This window comes from Aethalodelphis obliquidens, unplaced genomic scaffold (genome assembly GCF_003676395.1).
Source record: "Aethalodelphis obliquidens isolate GAN/ISIS:26980383/991018 unplaced genomic scaffold, ASM367639v1 scaffold24, whole genome shotgun sequence".
NCBI classification, from domain to species: Eukaryota; Metazoa; Chordata; class Mammalia; order Artiodactyla; family Delphinidae; genus Aethalodelphis; species Aethalodelphis obliquidens.
The window spans coordinates 26,260,539-26,280,090 of NW_020837968.1; the positions used below are offsets into that span (position 1 = coordinate 26,260,539).

Here is a 19,552-nt window from a genome sequence, read left to right on the forward strand (position 1 = left end):
GTCCTCCTAGAAAACTCTCACTACCACTTCCTTAGGGCACGTCTATCGAAGGCAAATAATCATAGGACTTTCTGCACTGAATGGCTAGTAAATAAAGCAGTCTCCTGAAACTGTGATACTGACCTAAGTATTCAAGCAATTTAAATTAGTTGAATCACTTAATTTTAAAAGGCTTTAAAATAATGAAGCTTTATCCTTTATAGAGTTAAATTTAAGGTAATGGTAGCTTAAAACAGCTTATTATTAAGTTAGAGTAACTTGTGGTCCTAAAGTTAGCAATTTAATAAATAGAAATTATTAGTGATTAGCAAACAAATTATGTATGTGTTACTAACACTTTTTGATTTTTTAAAAGGAGTTACTTTGCTATTGCAGGATCACATTTTCCATAAAATTTTATTTTCTTATACAAGTTTTTCATATGCAGACTCTAAGTAAACGTTAGGCCTAAAAATTTCTTACAAATTCTAAATGAAATGTATTTTTTTAACAAAAATACCAACTTTTATCCATCTTCGCTATCAATATTACAAGTAAAATCATCTGTGTATAATATAATATATTTATAAGGGAAACATTGAATATAGTCTATCTGTTAACAATTATCTAATTCAAAAATTTCCCTCAAAACAAACTAGCTGAGACATGGCCTAAAATTAGTGGTGATGTCTTGAATTAGTATAATTTACAACCTTTAACTCTGCTGTTGTCATTTCCAGACTGAAGTTAGTAGGCAGACAAGGTGTTCTTTTCTTTTTTGCGGTACGCGGGCCTCTCACTGCTGTGGCCTCTCCCGTCGCGGAGCGCAGGCTCCGGACGCGCAGGCTCAGCGGCCATGGCTCACGGGCCTAACCGCTCCACGGCATGTGGGATCCTCCCAGACCAAGCATGAACCCGTGTCCCCTGCATCGGCAGGCGGACTCTCAACCACTGCACCACCAGGGAGGCCCCAGACAAGGTTTTATTGTCATGCTCGTGGGTCAAAGATGAGCAAAGCTGGGAATGGATCACCCTGCATTCTGCAGAAAAGGAGAGACTGTTTTTAAAGAACTTTACAACAAAGCAAGGGAATGAGTACAAATGATAAACTAATTACATCACTACTAGGTATAGGCAGAAGATTATCAAGTTCAATATGCCTAAATAGATGATAGATAATCTTTTAAATTACATGAATTAATGTTAAATATTAAATGTTAAAGATTTTAATGACACATCCACATTCAAAATAGGATAGAAACATGGCATATTTGTAAATCTAATAACCATACAATCTAAAAACCAAGGGTTTAAAAACAAACAAAAGAAACCCCAGAAAAATCAGGGATTATTTAATTCCTGCTACAGTGTCTACCAAGGCATTAATTAGTTTATATTTGAACAGCTCTAATAACAGAAAATACATTATTGTTCAAAGTGTTTACTTCCATTTTTGTGTTGGTTCCAAGCAGCATTAAGTTCTTTATTACATTGAATTGAAATTCAACTCCATGGAAGGATTTTAAAAATCATGGGTTAAAATAGGAAACTTGCAATATTGTGTTTACAATTACTCCAGTGAATGATTGAGATTCTAACCATCATTAGGAATATGAAAAAGCTTTGGGGCATGAGTTTGAGGCAAACAGAACTCTTACTTTAATTTCACTGGTATGCCGCAGTAAATGTGTCTCAATTTTTCAATCATATGATTTTTGTATTTACTGTAAACTTGCAATTGTCTAATTTATCCTCCTTAGCTAACTGAAATTGAGTTCTGACATGATTATCCAGGTCACTTTCATGACTTTCATCACATTAGTATAGGTGCCAAAGATTACTGAGCAATGGCTAGACAGTTTTGGATCTGTTTTATTATGGCTAAAGAAGCAAACTCTGAAAAGCAGAGAAACTCATACATTAAAATGTCCTAAAGCCTAGTTTGACTGTGAAAGTAAATTTTTAAATTCCAACAAACTATAGGAGTTTGTTATTTAAATTTTCTTTTACTACAAATCAAAATATTTTTCCTAGAAAAAAAATCTTGCAATATTAGTGAAGAGTGTTGGTTTTGTGCCTTTTCCACATAATATCACAGGATAAAATAGCTTCATTCATTTATTTTTACAGTCAGGAAATTTTCACTAAAGTAAATGATAGAAAAATAAAGAAAAATTATAAGAATGCTATTGAAAACATTCCTTGTGGTTTTGAGAAAAAAAGTATGTGTCTGACCAGTCTGACTAGAGTATATATTTTTAGAGTTAGATAAATAGGTATGCATACGCATGCGTGCACGTACACACACACACACACACATACACACACACACACACACACACACCCCTCCCAAAATAAAGAAGCAACCCAAAGGGAATATTGCATTCTATGAGAAGTATCTCAAAAGCTAGCAGCCCACATGAAAGGAAGATTTTTTAACTACTTTGTTTCTCTATGGTTCTCCTAGAGTAGTGACCCAGTTTTACTCTCAGACTAGGTTAAGTGGATTCATTTGCCAAGGAGGGGGTGCTGTATAAAGCCTTGGTATCCCCCTTTATCTAGTGCTTCAGCTTTTTTACCCTCTAAATGTATTCTGTCACTTTGTTCATATATATACAAAATTAGTATTAGTATCCTTCTTTATGATACTGGAGCAATTCCCAAGAAAGCATAGAGGGTAAATCAAATCCCCTGGGAGTCCTAAACTGTTTGGAAGGGCTCTCTCCCAGAGATTCAAACAGTTCTCCCAATTACCCTTTTCCCCCCTTGAGAGTCCCTCTTCTAGAAGGCAGAATTATCAAACAGGTAATCAGAGATTACCCTAAATATGCTTGTTACACACAGATTGTTAATATAATTGACTAATAAATATAATTAAGCCCACAAGGCTGACGTCTGTAGTCACTGTTCCATTGAATTCCAGAGCCATCATCATCCAAGGAAACAGTTTGAAAGAGTAGACTGGTGGTGATGGAGTATCCTCGGGGTCTGGAGCCAAGCATGTCCAGCCATGAGGGCTAGAAAAGCCCTATCAGAAAATATAACATGCTGATGATAATAATTGGGTTTTCTCAATCAGATATTTTCTTTGTAGTTTCATCAGTTTCCAGAATTTCACAGAATCATGTATCTGTCTATTGTTAAGCAATCAACTAAGTTATTAGTTAAAAAAAATCATCTCTGACTTGTGCAGTTTAAAAATTTAGAGTAATAAGTGTCTCTATCCAGAAATATTTTTTAAAGTGAGGGGGAAAAGTTGTTTTAATCTAGCTGGATAATGTTGAGAGCTGCATTATATAATTAATAGAACCAAGCAAATGATTGCCAGATCTTAAGGAAAGATTCTGACGGTTGAACTTTTGGATCTACTGAGGGCAATGATGAAATACATAAATCATAAAAAACAATTTGCTAAATTTAAACATAGCTCATCATGAGTCTTCCTGAATATAATACTTTGCTTTCAGTCTTTGTGTATTAACACTTTTTATTTGAATAATGCAATCAGTCCTTTTACCTTTTTGTCAGATGACATACAATTGTAGCAAATGAACACTGTCTTAAATACCTGCTGGTGCTGCACCTATTTGGAAGCTGAACAATTGCTTAGCAAAGTAAATGTAAAAGAAAAACCTTACAATGCCTCTCTGAGTACTTTTTCTGGGTAATAAAACATACATTGTTAGCAAAATTCTAGGTAATTGCTGAAGATAAACACAGCTCATAAACCAGGAACCCCACTAATTCTTTATGTGCCTAACCTAAGTTCCACTTCTTTTCATTCCACAGACACCCTATTTTTGGCCATCAAATTGTTGGGAGCCAGAAAACACAGACTATGGTCAGTGCAATATCTCCTCATTTTATTATTGACAACTAGTGTGTATGGATGAACCCATGCTTGCATTTTATTATTTGTCACTGAGAAAAGAAAAGCACAGTTTTCAGTATGGGACTAATATTTCTAACATTGAATTTATGAATGGCCTTGTTTGGAAAGTCACCAAACCTGGTGGCAGCTTATTCCATGTTATAGTGCCCCCTGTGACTATTAAAAAAAATACTTTCTTCTGAATAGATGAAAGAGCTATAAACAAGCTTAAAAGGGTTTTTTGTTTTTTTTTTTCTGTACCACCTTGGTCTACTAGAAAGAGTAACAAAGGGGCTCAGAGAGCCAGAGTTTTAGTTCACGTCTCCTATTTAGCTATGATTTGTGGTAAATCCCTTGCCTTTCCCAGACTCCATTTTTCTCACTATTATTTGAGGCATCCTATGATTCTACAAGCAGAAGGTTTTGTTAAACATGAAAGGCCAAATGCAAGCAAAAGAAAAGATACAATAGGAAATTTAATCATAGTGAATCAACTTCAGTCAACTTAGAATGAACTCAGTTCAACAACCATGATCTTAGTTAAGCTCTTCAAGGAAATAGGCCCCTAATAAGTGCTCATCTTCTTACATCTTCCTGAAGGCTACAGTTTTCAAAAATAATATTGTATGTATGGTTTTTAAATGTCATTTCTACAAGTATTCATTGAGGATTTGTTCCAATGCAAAGTGTTATAGTAGGTGCTAGGATAACAAGGAGACTCTGACTATCTACACTGTTGAGTAACTCATAGGCTAGACGAGAAAAGGGAATTATACAGAAGGAGTTGCTGGGAAGTGCTGAGGGAATATAATAGTGGTATGTGTAAAATATATGGAAGTTTAAAAGAATAAGAGTGACTTTGAGGGTTTCTAGAGTGATTTCACAAAAGAACTGAGGGCATCTGAGTTGGATTTTAAAGGAGGGGAGATTTTTCAGGAAACAAGGCAGAGAAGGCATTTGAGGCAGAGTGCCAGCATGTTCAAAGACAGAAACTTCACAGCAATCTGGCTTTTGTTGGCTCCTGGAGAGACGTTTTGTAAGAAAACCATAGGAAAGCCCATGGAGTCATCCCTCATTTTTATCATTTCAGAAAGTTGAATTTCATAGTTCATCCAAGGGTGGTCAGGTGCCAACCAAAGATTCAAACTAACATAATTTATGGAAGACAATCTGAAAACCAGAATACTGAACCATTAATAGAGAGAATAGATGATTCCTTTCCAGTAGTGGGAATGTTGATTTTTTTTCATCCAGGGTACACATTCTTCAAAACTGACGCACTTGGAGAAAGAAGTTAATTTAAAAAAACAAAAAACAAACAAACAAAAAAAACCTGCCGATTTGTGGATCTGAGTTGGAGAACTTTGTGATGTATTTTCTCCAACCTGGGATGATACCTGGGAATTATTTCACCAAAGAGTATGAAGTTCTAGTGGAGAAAATACCTGCACACCTGAGAAGGAGGTCATGGAGAAAAACCCAGGTGTTGGAGGCAGACAGACCTGACCACAGATACTGCCACAACGATGTACCACATACTAACTGTGTGACTTGGGCAAGCATGTAACATCTTTGAGCCTCAGTCTGCTCACTATTCAAGCAGAAATAATAATATTGACTTTCTAAAGTTGTTGAAATAACCCAAATTAATATGCCTAAAAAACTGGTATTGCTCCTATGATACTTAATAAATCAAAATTGTTTTCGGTCGTCATTGTTATTGCCTGACAGATAAACTGCCTCTGTTCCTTACAGAAAAGCAAATTCTTATTCTTAATGTTCTCTCACTCCATATTTTGTGTTTTTCATAAATATGTTAGTGTTCCCAATTGCAGTTCGTGTTTCAGCACTTCACAGTAGATTAATGTTTCTGTGGTAAGGCCAAGGAAATGGCATGGCTTACACAGAAAATCATTTACAGAACATTCCTCAAAGTCAGTCATCTCAAAATTATTAATGTCATTCAGTTTAACATTAGCTCTTATTGGTGTCCATTTCAAAGGGAATCATCTTCTAAACTTTCTCCCGAAACCTGGAGAGCCTGCAATTTTTAACTAAAAATAAGCATAGTCTTTATTATTCTATTTGTTTCCCCCCCTGAATAAACATATACCTGTTTAAGTCTCATTTGCTTGGATTATATACAAGTGAAGAATAAAATAATTATTCAATAAAAAGTTATAGAAAAAATTAGAGGAAGTGAGATGATAATGATCTCAGACACTGTTCCACTCCTACAGGCAATGATGCTTTGTCTTCTATGATTTTTCTTTTTAGGTACAAGTATAGAAGCAATTCAAATTATCCAACTTCGAATTTTCTACCACCATTTATTTAAAGAACATTTATAAAGTATGAACACTTGCTTATAAAGAGGATGTTGATACTGTGATGTAGTTGGGTGTGAGGCCCAATAGAAATAATAGTGATTAGTTAGGCTGTTTATTCTGAGACAGCTTGGGGCAGACAGGAGTTTATTGCTTAAAGCAGGTTTAAAGAATGGTTTCTTATATTCTATTAGTATCTAATGTCTATTTCCATCACCAATTCAAACTTACTAGGTAGCCTCTGCAAAACATAAACCTCTTAGGTCAGTTTATGTGGAGAAACACTTTTCCATGGTTACCTTGGTTTTGTAGAAAAATAGAATATGTTGATCATGTTTAATGGCTAAGACAAGGCAATATGGACTAAAGGGCTATGAAAAAACACAGTACTTTGAAAATCAAGTTGTGTGAGATTTCTGGTATTTTTTCACCCAAGTACAAAATTATTCCAATCCAAGCCAATTAAAATGGAGTCTGGAATGGACTTCCCAGGTGTATTTGCATAAGAATCATCTAGTATAAAAGGATTGCAATGAGGGCTGGAGGCCAAGACACCAGGAAGTTTAAGAGAACTGTGATAAGAAGTAGAGACAGTAGTGGTGGTAGCAAACTAAAACAGAAGCGAGAGACAGGAAGTTCACTGATATCTCTAAGCACACACATTGCACATTGAAGTTCCTACAGATGATCACACATTGACCAATATCTTTCGTCTGGCTCCTTTTGAGGGTTAAATCTCCAATGTTCATATAGGACTTGAACCCCAAGAAATCAAAATTTCCAATAAAGACAGGAGCTGACCCTATACTTGTATGACTTACGTCACTCACTTCACCCAAATCCTAGCCCTGTTGGAGCATATCTTTATTGAATACTTTTATATTTTGTTCATTGTAGATTTTTTTGCAGTTTTATTTTCTCATATATTACATTAAAGTATTATTTTTCTTGATTAGTGAGTTTTTTGGCACTCCCTTGACTTTCGCCCCCTAGGCAAGTGCCATACTCATCTCATCCTAGGGCCAACTGAGACCAACATATGACAATTGCAGAAAGGCAGAGGTGTTCTCAACATAAGGACCTTTTAACAATGAAAATTGTCCGGAACTTGCATTATCTTGTAGGATGATGGTTGTGCCTCAGAAAACATTCAACCAAAGGCATGTATTTTCTCCAGGATGTTGTGAGGTCTTTCAGGCCTAGGGAGAGAGACTCCACTTACTGACCCTAAGAACTAGACATCACTAAGTTCCACCTGTGAAAACCATGCTGAAATAATACTAGAGTTCTGGTTGGCCAATCATAACAATTGTATGCTGACTTAAAATAATCACAGCAGCTTTGAGATAAATAGTAATTTTTTTCCTTCAGGGACAGATTTTAAGTTGGTTAGTTAACATTGGTATAAAGATTGCTATAACCAAATACTGCATTTTGGGGATGGATGACAAGGAATTTATGATTAGAGAGATTGAATACACAATAAATCAGTGAACTTTAAAATAAATGCATGAGCAAAATCAAATTAATAGCATATATAACTTCATGTCTGTGTCTTAAATCTTAGTTGACAAAATACCAATGCCTTAAATCTTTGTATATTAATAATTCCATGATATATAATATTGAAAAACTTAGAATTCAAGATTTGGGGGAAAATAGAAGAACTTCACTTTTCTAAAAATTAGTTTGTTTCTTGACCTAAGGCACTGAAATGCTTTCCAAAATATTCATCCCGTTAATAAAATTGTGTGGTGTAGTGCAGTTCCTACTTCATTCTCTTTGGCACTTAAGTTTTAAATTGTTTGTTTCATAAGACCTTTAATAGAGCCTCTACAGTTCTATGTAATAGTCCTACATAGAACACCTAAAACCTTTGCCGTTCACTTTTGATGACTCTGTCCCTGCTATGTCTATTTTTGAAGTACATGTTAGTGGTTCCTAAAACCATGTTTTAGAGAAGAATTTTTTAAATTTCTATTTTTGGTACAGTTTTAAGTATACAAAAAATTGAACAGAAAGTAGGAGAATTCCCCTAAACCACCTCAATACCACCCACACTCTTTCCTATTATTAATATGTCACATTAGTGTAGTAAATTTGCTACAATTGATGATCTAATATTGAAACATTATTATTAACTAAAGTTCATAGTTTACATGAGAGTTCACTCTTTGTATTGTGCATTCTGTGGGTTTTGACAAATGTATAATGACATGTATCTACCACTGCCCTAAAATTTCCCAGAGTTCTACCTGTTCATCTCTCCCTGTCTCCTCCTGAACCCCTGTCAACCACTGCTATTTTTACTATCTCCTTAGCTTTCCCTTTTTCAGAATGTTATATAGTTGGAATCACACAGAATGGAGCCTTTTCAGATTAGCTTTATTCACTTTAGTTCCTTCTGAGTCTTTGAATGAAGTTGAAGAACATCTTGGATGTCCATTTGTTCCAGCACCATTTGTTGAAAGCACTATCCTTTCTCCATTGAATTGCCTTTGATCCTTTGTCAAATATTGGTTGACTATATTTATGTGGTGCTATTTCTGTTCTGTTCCATTGATCTATTTGTCTGTTCTTTCTCTAATACAGCACTTTCCTGATTACTATAGATTTATACAGTGTCTTGAAATTGGATACTGTCAGTCCTCTAAATTTGTACTTCTCCTTCAGTATTATGTTATATATTCTGGGTATTTTGCTTTCCAAAAACTGTAGGATCAGTTTTTCAATACCCACAAAATAACCTGCTGGAATTTGGGATTGCAGATCAAATTAGAAATAACTGATATCTTGACAATATTGAGTCTTCCTATCCATAGAACATGGATTATCTTTCCATTTATTTCTTCTTTGATATTTTTCATCAGAATTTGGACTTTTAATAAAGCTCTAGTACTCATTTTGTTAAATTTATACCTAAGTACTTTTTATTTAGCACACTATTTACAGTTGTGTGCTAATGTAAATGGCATCATATTTTTAATTTCAAATTTCCAATTACTCATTACTGATTTATAGAAAAGCAAATTTTATAACATTAACTTGCTATAATCACTTTTTAGTTCTAAGAGTTTTTTAGTTGTTTTTTTGGATTTTCTATACAGACAAATATCTGTCATCTGTGAACAAAGACAGTTTTCTATTTTCCTTTTCAAACTATATACTTTTAATTCCTTTTTTCTTGTCTTATGGCATTAGCTAACATGTCTTGTAAGATGTTGAATAGGAGTGGTGCAAGGGGACATCCTTGCTTTTTTCCTCACCTTAACAGTAATGCATCTAGTTTCTAACCATTTATTATCATGTTAGCTCTAGGTTTTTTGTAGATGTTCTTTATCAAGTTGAGGAAGTTTCCTGTCCAATCCTAGTTTTTCAAGAGTTTTATTTACTTATTTGTTTTTGTTTGTTTATAATCAGTACTATATTCCATCAAATACTTTCTTTGCATTTATTGACATGTTCATATGATTTTTCTTCTTTATTCTGTTGATATGACAGGTTACCTTAATTGACTTTTAGTCAGCCAGTCTTTCATAACAAGAATAAATCTCACTTGGCTATGATGTATAATTCTTTTTATACATTGTTGGATGTGATTTGCTAATATTTTATTGGGGGTCTTTTTAAAATTGAAGTATAGATGATTTACAGTGTTTTCATGTGTACAGCAAAGTGATTCAATTACATACACATAAATATATACACATATATTCTTTTTCAGATTGTTTTCCATATTAGGTTATTATAAGATATTGAATGTGGTTCCCAGTACTATACAGTAACACTTGTTGTATATCTGTTTTATATATAGTAGTGTGCATCTGTTAATCCTCAATTCCTAATTTATCCCCCCCCATTGGAGATATTTGCATTTATGTTCATGAGAACATTGATATGTAGTTTTCCATTCTTTTTTTTTTTTTTTTTCGGTACGCGGGCCTCTCACTGTTGTGGCCTCTCCCGTTGCGGAGCACAGGCTCCGGACGCACAGGCTCAGCGGCCGTGGCTCACAGGCCTAGCCGCTCCGCGGCATGTGGGATCTTCCCAGACCGGGGCACGAACCCATGTCCCCTGCATCGGCAGGCAGACTCTCAACCACTGCGCCACCAGGGAAGCCCTGTAGTTTTCCATTCTTGTAATGCCTTTTTAGGTTTTGGTATTAGGATAATACTGGCCTCAAAGAGTAAGTTAGGAAGTATTCCTTCTCCTTCTATTTTCTGGGAGCAATTGTGGAGAACTGGTATTATTTCTTCCATTTTAATGTTTGGTAGAATTCACCAGTGAAACCATATTAGCTTTGTGCTTTCTGTTTTGGTAGGTTATCAATTACTGATTAAATTTCTTTAACTGATGTAAGCCTATTCATATTATCTTTTTCTCCTTGTGTCAGTATCGGTAGATTTTGTCTTTCAAAAAATTGGTCTGTTTTATCTAGGTTTATCTGTTTATCAAACCTGTGAGCTAGAGTTGTTTATAATATCCCTTTATTATCTTTTTTAAATCAATGGAATCAGTAGTGAGAGCACCTCTTTTATTTCTTATGTCAGTAATTTGTGTCTTATCTTGTTTCTTTTAGTTTGGCTAGAGGTTTATTAATATTGATCTCTTCAAAGAACCAGCTTTTGGTTTTGTTGAATTACTTTATTGGTTTCCTGTTTTCAAGTTCATGACTTCTTTTTTTTTTTAGTTCATTGATTTCTGCTCTAAAATTTTAGTATTTCTTTTCTTCAGCTTACCTTGGATTTAATATTTTCTTTTCCTTTTTTTGTTTTCTATGCTGGAAGCTTAGGTTATTGATTTTAGATCTTTATTGTTTTCTAATATATGTATTCAATGCTATAAGTTTCCCTCTAAGCACAGCTTTCACTACTTCACAGATTTTGATTAAGTTGTATTTTTATTTTCATTTAGTCAAAACTATTTTTCAATTTCTCTTGGGATTTCTTTGACTATATGTTATTTACAAGTGTGTTGTTTAATAACAGGCATTTGAGGGCTTTCTAGCTGTGTTTCTGTTATTAATTTCTGACTTAATTCCATTGATGTCTGAGAGTACACTTTGTATGATTTCTACTTTTAATAATTTGTTAAAGTGTGTTTTATGGCCTAGAATGTGGTCCATTTTGGTGCATTACCTGGGAACTTGAGAAAGTTGTATATTCAGCTTTTGTTGGATGAAGTATTTTATAAATTTCAATTAGATCCAGTTGATTGATGGTGCTATTCTGTTCAACTATGTCTTCACTGATTTTTCTGCCCAGTGGATCTGTCAACTACAGATAGATGTGTGTTGAAGTCTTCAGTTATAATACTTGTCTATTTTTCCTTAAGTCTCTCAGTTTTTGCCTCCAGTATTTTAATGCTCTGTTGTTAAGAGCATAAACATTAAGGATTTTTATGTCTTCATGAGAATTAACTCCTTTATCATGTAATGCCCCTATTTATTCCTAATAATTTTTTTCTGCAGTCTACTTTGTCTGAAATTAATTTATCTACTCTTGTTTTCTCTTTATTAGTGTTAACTTGGCATGTCTTTCCTCCCCTTTATTTGTAATCTATCTGTGTCTTTATATTTAAAGTGGGTTTATTATAGACAGCACATAATTAGATCCAGTTTTTAGTACACTCTGACAATCTTTGTCTTTTACTTATTATATTTAGACCATTCCCACTAGAAGTGATTATTAGTATTGTTGGATTAATATATATCATATTTGTAACTGTTTTCTATTCATTTCCCTTTTTCTTTGTCTTGCTTTATTTTTCTTTTTTCTTCCACCCTTTTTCTGCCTTCTCTGATTTTAATTGAGCATTTTATATGATTCAATTTTCTCTCGTATCTAAGTATATCAATTATACTTCTTTTTAAATTTTTAAGATTGCCCTAGAGTTTTAAATGAAAATTTGATGTAATTCTTAGCCTTTGTCCTCTATATGTAAGGTGTTCCCTCCTACTCCCACCCCAGCTTTGTTCAAGGTTTTCACTTTGGTTTTCTGCGTTTAGAATATGATATATATAGGTATAGTATTTTTGGTATTAATCATGCTTGGTGTTATATATGAGTTTCCTGGATCTGTGGTTTTAATGTCTATTGGTTTCCTAGGGCTGCCATAACAAAATACCACTGACTACATGGCTTAAACAACAACAAAAATTTTTTTTTCTCACAGTTCTGGAAGAATTGTTGGTTTTTATTTTGTTCAGCAGTAACAATTTCCAAGCTACTTATAGGATGGACCAACAGTCAGAGAGCATTTTTTTTAAGGGAACTCCTTTATTTTTATATTTTATTTATTTATTTTTGGCTGTGTTGGGTCTTCGTTTCTGTGCAAGGACTTTCTCTAGTTGCAGCAAGCGGGGACCACTCTTCATCGCAGTGCGCAGGCCTCTCACTATCATGGCCTCTCTTGTTGCAGAGCACAGGCTCCAGACGTGCAGGCTCAGTAATTGTGGCTCACAGGCCTAGTTGCTTCGTGGCATGTGGGATCTTCCCAGGCCAGGGCTCGAACCCGTGTCCCCTGCATTGGTAGGCAGATTCTCAACCACTGCGCCACCAGGGAAGCCCCCAGAGAGCATATTTTTATAGGGGGAAAAATGAACAGATCATGACCAAGCTTGTTGTTTTTGTTTACTTTGTATCTGCTTTTCTTTCATTTTTTTTTTCTTCAGTATTGAATCCTGGGATGGTCTCTGAGCCAACATCTAAGAGAAATGGAAAACATAAAGTTGCTTCTTTCTGCTCTATGTGTTCTCCCTTCCCACTGGGCTTTGGAGAGTATCTGAAAAGCAACCATTAGTGTCTTTTGAGGTTGTTGTTTTCCCCTTGATTTCCCTGTAGGCAGCTTTGGAGCTGCTCTAGAATGGAAAGGGAGAGAAACGTGGCACTCTCGATTGGAAAAGCATGATATAAGGGCAGAGAAACAAGATAAAAGTGTGTTTAAGCAGAATTCTACTAAGCCTTTCATGTTCTTAAATTTTATATATGTTCTACTATAAACCTGTAAAGAACATAATTTACATGTTATGTTCCAACATTTTTTCCCAAAAGCTATCATGATCAGTGGTCATTTCTAAATTGATGTGCCCTGGATCAAAATCAGAGGTGGATTCAGAAAGAAGAATAAAATGTCACATCTTACCAGAAATGTCCCATCATGATTCAAAATTACAGATTATCTGGAATAGTTAAAAGTTTAAACCACAAAATGAATAAAATGAAAATCTTCACTGATCCAGCCACTTTGCAGTAATCTAATTTGTGGAAATGATGGACTCCCATACATCTCTCTTAATAAAAATGAAAATCTATATTTAATATTTTATTACTGTAGTTATAAAGGGTAGTATTGGTAATATAATCTATTTTATAAACTAAATATTCACCATGTTTTAGCAAAAACAACAACAAATTATGTCTTAAAAACAAAATGCATTTACTCAATAAACAGAACTACTTTATTGTTTAAGACTTTTTAATTTTAGAGCTAAAGCATTTATGACATCTTAAAAATACAAATATTGGCACAAATTGTTCTCCTTTATAAAATGTCCCAAGTTTTTATCATTTCAAGACACAAAACGTACTGATAAAAATGTTATTGAATGAATTGGGTCCTGCTGCTCACTGCTTACAAAATCAATTACATACTCACAAATGTCAGGAGAAAGGAAAGGTGCCTTTAATGAGAGTGCCAGCAATCTGGGGAGATATTGGACTCAGCGCTCCCCAAAAACCACCTCCAAAAATTCTGCTCAGCCATAAACACTCTTAAAGACAGAGAAGTAATCTCAGGTAATTATTGAGATGGGGGTCAGAATCATTGCAGTCTCCCACTGTGTGCAGGCTTGTGGACTCCTCATGATCTTCCTCTAGATGTTATCTTTTCACACAGTTTGGTCACAGAGTTAGATCAGGTGATTACTGAAAGGGAAGCAGGGAAGAGATATGGTCATCTGTTAATTATGTATTCTTCACTTCTACTTCTTTGATCTATGGAACTGACAAGTTAGGCAAGGTATTGTGTGATTAAAGTTGCAGGATACAAAATTAATACACAGAAATCTGTTTCACTTCTATACACTAACAACAAAAGATCAGAAAGAGAAATTAAAGAAACAATCCCATTTACCATCACATCAATTTAATTAATTAATTAATTAAATACCTAGAAATAAACCTAACTAAGGAAGCAAAAGACCTATACTCAGAAAACTATAACATACTGATGAAAGAAATCAAAAACGACATAAACAGATGGAGAGATATACCATGTTCTTTGATTGGGAGAATCAATATTGTCAAAATGACTATACTACCCAAAGTAATATACAGATTCAATGCAATCTCTATCAAATTACCAATAGCATTTTTCACAGAATTAGAACAAAAGAATTTACAACTTGTATGGAAAAACAGAAGACACCAAATAGCCAAGGCAATCTTGAAAAAGAAAAAATGACTTGGAGGGGTCAGGATCCCTGACTTCCGTCTATACTACAAAGCTACAGTCATCAAAACAGTATGGTACTGGCACAAAACACATGTAGATCAATGGAACAAGATAGAAAATTCAGAGATAAACCCACACACTTATGGTCACCTAATCTATGACAAAGGAGGCAAGAATGTACAATGGAGAAAACACAGTCTCTTCAATAAGTGGTGCTGGGGAAACTGAACAGCTACATGTAAAAGAATGAAATTAGAACACTCCCTAACCCCATAAACAAAAATAAACTCAAAATGGATTAAAGACCTAAATGTAACATTGGATGCTATAAAACTCTTAGAGGAAAACATAGGCTCTCTGACATAAATCGCATCAAGAACCTTTTTGATCCACCTCTGAGCATAATGAAAATAAATAAATAAACAAATGAGACCTAATTAATCTTAAAAATTTTTGCACAGCAAAGGAAACCAGCAACAAAATGAAAAGAAGACCTACAGAATGGGAGAAAATATTTGCAAACAAAGCAACCAACAAGGGATTAATCTCCAAAATATACACATAGCTCATGCAGCTCAATATCAAAAGAAACAAACAACCCAATCAAAAAATGGGCAGAAGATCTAAATAGACATTCTCCAAAGAAGACATACAGATGGCCAAGTGTCACATGAAAAGATGCTCAACAGCACTAATTATTAGAGAAATCACCTCACACTGGTCAGAATAGCCATCATCAAAAAATCTACAAGCAATAAATGCTGGAGAGGGCATGGAGAAAAGGGAACCCTCCTATACTGTTTGTGGGAATGTAAATTGGTACAGCCACTATGAAGAACAGTATGGAGATTCCTTAAAAAACTAAAAATAGAGCTGCCATATGATCCTGCAATCCCACTTCTGGGCATGTATCTGGAGAAAACCATATTTGAAAGGATACATGCACCCCAATGTTCATTGCAGTACTATTTACAACAGCCAGGACATGGAAGCAACCTAAATGGCCATCAAAAGAGGAATGGATAAAGAATATGTGATACATATATACAGTGGAATATTACTCAGCCATTAAAATGAATGAAATAATGTCCTTCACAGCAACATAGATGGATGGACCTAGAGATGATCATACTAAGTGAAGTAAGTCAGACAGAGAAAGACAAATGTCGTATGGTATCACTTGTATGTGGAATCTAAACAAATGGTACAAATGAACCTATTTATAAAACAGAAGTTTAGTCACAGATGTAGAAAAGAAAATTTTACCAGGGGAAAGGGGAGGGAGGGATAAATTGGGAGATTGTTGTTGACATATACACACTACTATATATAGAATAAATAACTAATTAAGTACCTACTGAATAGCACAGGGAACTATATTCAATACTCTGTAATGACCTATATGGGAATAGAACCTAAAAAAAGAGTGGATATATGTGTATGTATAACTGACTCACTTTGCCATACAGCAGAAACTAACACACTGTTAATCAACTATATTCCAATTAAAAAAAAAAGATTTGAAAGGTGTGCTTGTGCCAGAGATGAGTAGAGCATGGGGGTGCCTGGTTTAAAAGTTAATTAAAATATAGCTTTCCTAAAGTGACAAGAAAAGAGGCTTCCTCCTGAGGGCAGTTTTCTGCAAGAGCTGCTTACAAAAGGAATAAACCATTAAATGGCTTGGTTTTTACCTGACTTATGCAAAGATTAAGACACCTTATTTACTCTCTTTCCCAAATATTATATGCTTTTACATATGCATATGAATATTGCACACACATTTATTTATTTATTTAAGATAAATAGATCATCTCTAATAGTTAAATAGTTCCAGTATCCATAGTTATGTGTGATTGATTGAAGCAGTGCTTTCTTCAAATGCCATTTGTAAATACATATTAATAATGCACTTTGGTTTGAGAGTTTGCTAACATCATTCCATGGACTTTACACATAAACTTAGAATTTTTATTTAAGGATGATACATATTTTAGTGAGTTAGAAAATATAATATTGCAATGATTTAGTTATGACTTGTTACATCCCTCTCTAAATTTGAACTTTTTTTTTTAACATCTTCATTGGAGTATAATTGTTTTACAATGTTGTGTTAGTTTCTGCTTTATAACAAAGTGAATCAGCTATACATATATACCCATATCTCCTCCTTGCTTCTCCCTCCCACTCTCCCTATCCCACCCCTCTAGGTGGTCACAAAGCACAGAGCTGATCTCCCCATGTGATACAGCTGCTTCCCACTAGCTATCTATCTTACATTTGGTTGTGTATATATGTCAATGCTACTCTCTCACTTCGTCGCAGCTTACTCTTCCCCCTACTGGTGTCCTCAAGTCCATTCTCTACGCCTGCATCTTTATTCCTGTCCTGCCCCTGGGTTCATCAGAACGATTTTTTTTTTTTTTTTTTTTAGGTTTTGGGTCGTATGGTAGTTCTATTTTTAGTTTTTTAAGGAACCTCCATACTGTTCTCCATAGTGGCTGTATCAATTTACATTCCCACCAACAGTGCAAGAGAGCTCCCTTTTCTCCGCACCCTCTCCAGCATTTATTGTTTGTAGATTTTTTGATGATCGCCATTCTGACAGGTATGAGGTGATACCTCATTGTAGTTTTGATTTGCATTTCTCTAATGATTAGTGATGTTGAGCATCCTTTCATGTGTTTGTTGGCAATCTGTATATCTTCTTTGGAGAAATGTCTATTTAGATCTTCTGCTAACTTTTGGATTGGGTTGTTTGTTTTTTGATATTGAGCTGCTTGTATATTTTGGAGATTAATCCTTTGTCAGTTGCTTCTTTTGCAAATATTTCTCCCATTCTGAAGGTTGTCTTTTTGTATTATTTATGGTTTCCTTTGCTGTGCAAAAGCCTTGAAGTTTCATTAGGTCCCATTTGTGTATTTTTGTTTTTATTTCCATATCTCTAGGAGGTAGATCAAAAAGGATCTTGCTGTGTTTTATGTCAGAGTGTTCTTCCTATGTTTTCCTCTAAGAGTTTTATAGTGTCTGGTCTTACATTTAGGTCTTTAATCCATTTTGAGTTTATTTTTGTGTATGGTGTTAGGAAGTGTTCTAATTTCATTCTTTTACATGTAGCTGTCCAGTTTCCCCAGCACCACTTATTGAAGAGGCTGTCTTTTCTCCATTGTATATTCTTGCCTCCTTTATCAAAGGTAAGGTGACCATATGTTTGTGGGTTTATCTCTGGGCTTTCTATCCTGCACAAACATTTAAATGTATTGTGTGTGTCGACTGAAATAAAAAACACACAATGTAAGAGCAGTGAGTTTCAGTTTTATCCAGGGACCTTACTGAGGACTAGAGCCCAGGAGACAGCCTCTCAGATAGCTCTGAGAAACTACTCTGAGGTAGGGGAGGAGCCAATATATATATGAATTTCTGGCTGGGAAATGCATGTAGTCAAGCATAAAATGATTACTGCTAATCACAAAGAGCAGATATCTCAAGTTAATTATTTTAGTGCTTTTTTATGTATAGGAAGATGCAAGAATCTGGGGTCATTGAAATTCTTCCTTAGACATGCATCTTAACCATCCAGGAGCCTGTATGTTCAAAGCACAGAATGCTTCATCCTATTTTTCCATCTTGAATTCCCCTCAGGGCACACTGTCTGTGGGCAACTGCAGTGGGTTGCCACTTAACCCTTTGTGTAAGGGGATAATGAATGACACTCTTTGTTCTTTTTGTTTACAAATGTATACTTGCATCACGCCTACATAAAATACACATATAGTTATCCAGATAGAAAATTAAAATAAGTCCTAAACATAGTATCTACAAAATAAAATTAAGGCTATATTAATATTTTTGAAATACCAGCCTAGTTTATAACCTCAATCTCTAGAAATGCTGTCTGTTATACTGAAAATAACTGCAGTTAACCAAACCACCAGCTTGGAAGTATCATGTCGCTTATCTCTCCAAGTGGTGAAACAAGCCTATTGAGAAGATTCATACCTAATGATTTGTGCTACTTATTGGTTTCTGGTTTGGCTCCATCCTTACGTTTCCTTATGAGTCTTTTCTTCCTGTCAGCTACCAATAATGATATGAAAAAAGAGAAACATATTTGACATATTTGATATTTTATAGCAAAAGATATTCAATTCTTAACTGCCTAATGTCAGCATTGTTATTTTGTATCTTTACATTATTATTTATTCATATATTAAGCAGGGAAAAGTTTTCCATTAACTGTGCTATGTATGATATACATATGTAAATATATTGTGTTCATGTTTGTGTATGTGTATTGGAGGTGGATGAGGGATGATTTTTTTGTATGGAAAGACCAATTTTGGAAGGATTGAAATACATTACAATTTTAAATAAGCAAAATCAGCAACATGCTTCCCAGCAAGGAACTAATTCTGTGTCTTTGCAAGTCACGAGAATGGAATTTTTAGGACCTGCTATCTCTCAAGTGCTTTATATTTCACTGTTTCTTGAAGTGAGGCCCTGATTTGTCTGCATCAGCTCTGATGATTTTAAAATGCAGATTCCTGGTCTCTTTCCTGACCAATTGAATCTGAGACTTCAACCTGAGAATTAGCATTATTAATTAACTCTTCCAGATGTACACTATAGTTTGAAAAACAGGCAGTCATTATTTATTTAGTTTACCAAGTCTGATTAACTTGATATTTGTATTTCTGGTGTCTCTACATTTTCTCTCATTTTGAATGATCATTCCTGTTTGTTCAACTACATTTTAAATAATGGTATATCAGAAATTTGAATAACACTTAACAGCTTATATTATAACTTTACATACATTATTTGCTTTAATCCCTCTCAGGAAGTCTTCAGAGTATTATTAGCCATACTCTACAGATGAAAAAAAAAACAAAACAAAACAAACAAAAAAACAAAACCAAGAAAA

At 34.5% G+C, this 19,552-nt stretch overlaps 1 protein-coding gene across 1 annotated transcript in view; it reads left to right on the forward strand.

Annotated features, from left to right (window-relative positions):
- RGS7 (regulator of G protein signaling 7) overlaps positions 1-19,552 on the forward strand; it is a 545,100-nt gene that overhangs the window by 472,731 nt on the left and 52,817 nt on the right. The window contains exon 6 of the mRNA XM_027122480.1: positions 3,769-3,820. Within this exon, the coding sequence (XP_026978281.1) occupies positions 3,769-3,820 (52 nt within the window). The remainder of the gene's footprint in view (positions 1-3,768; positions 3,821-19,552) is intronic.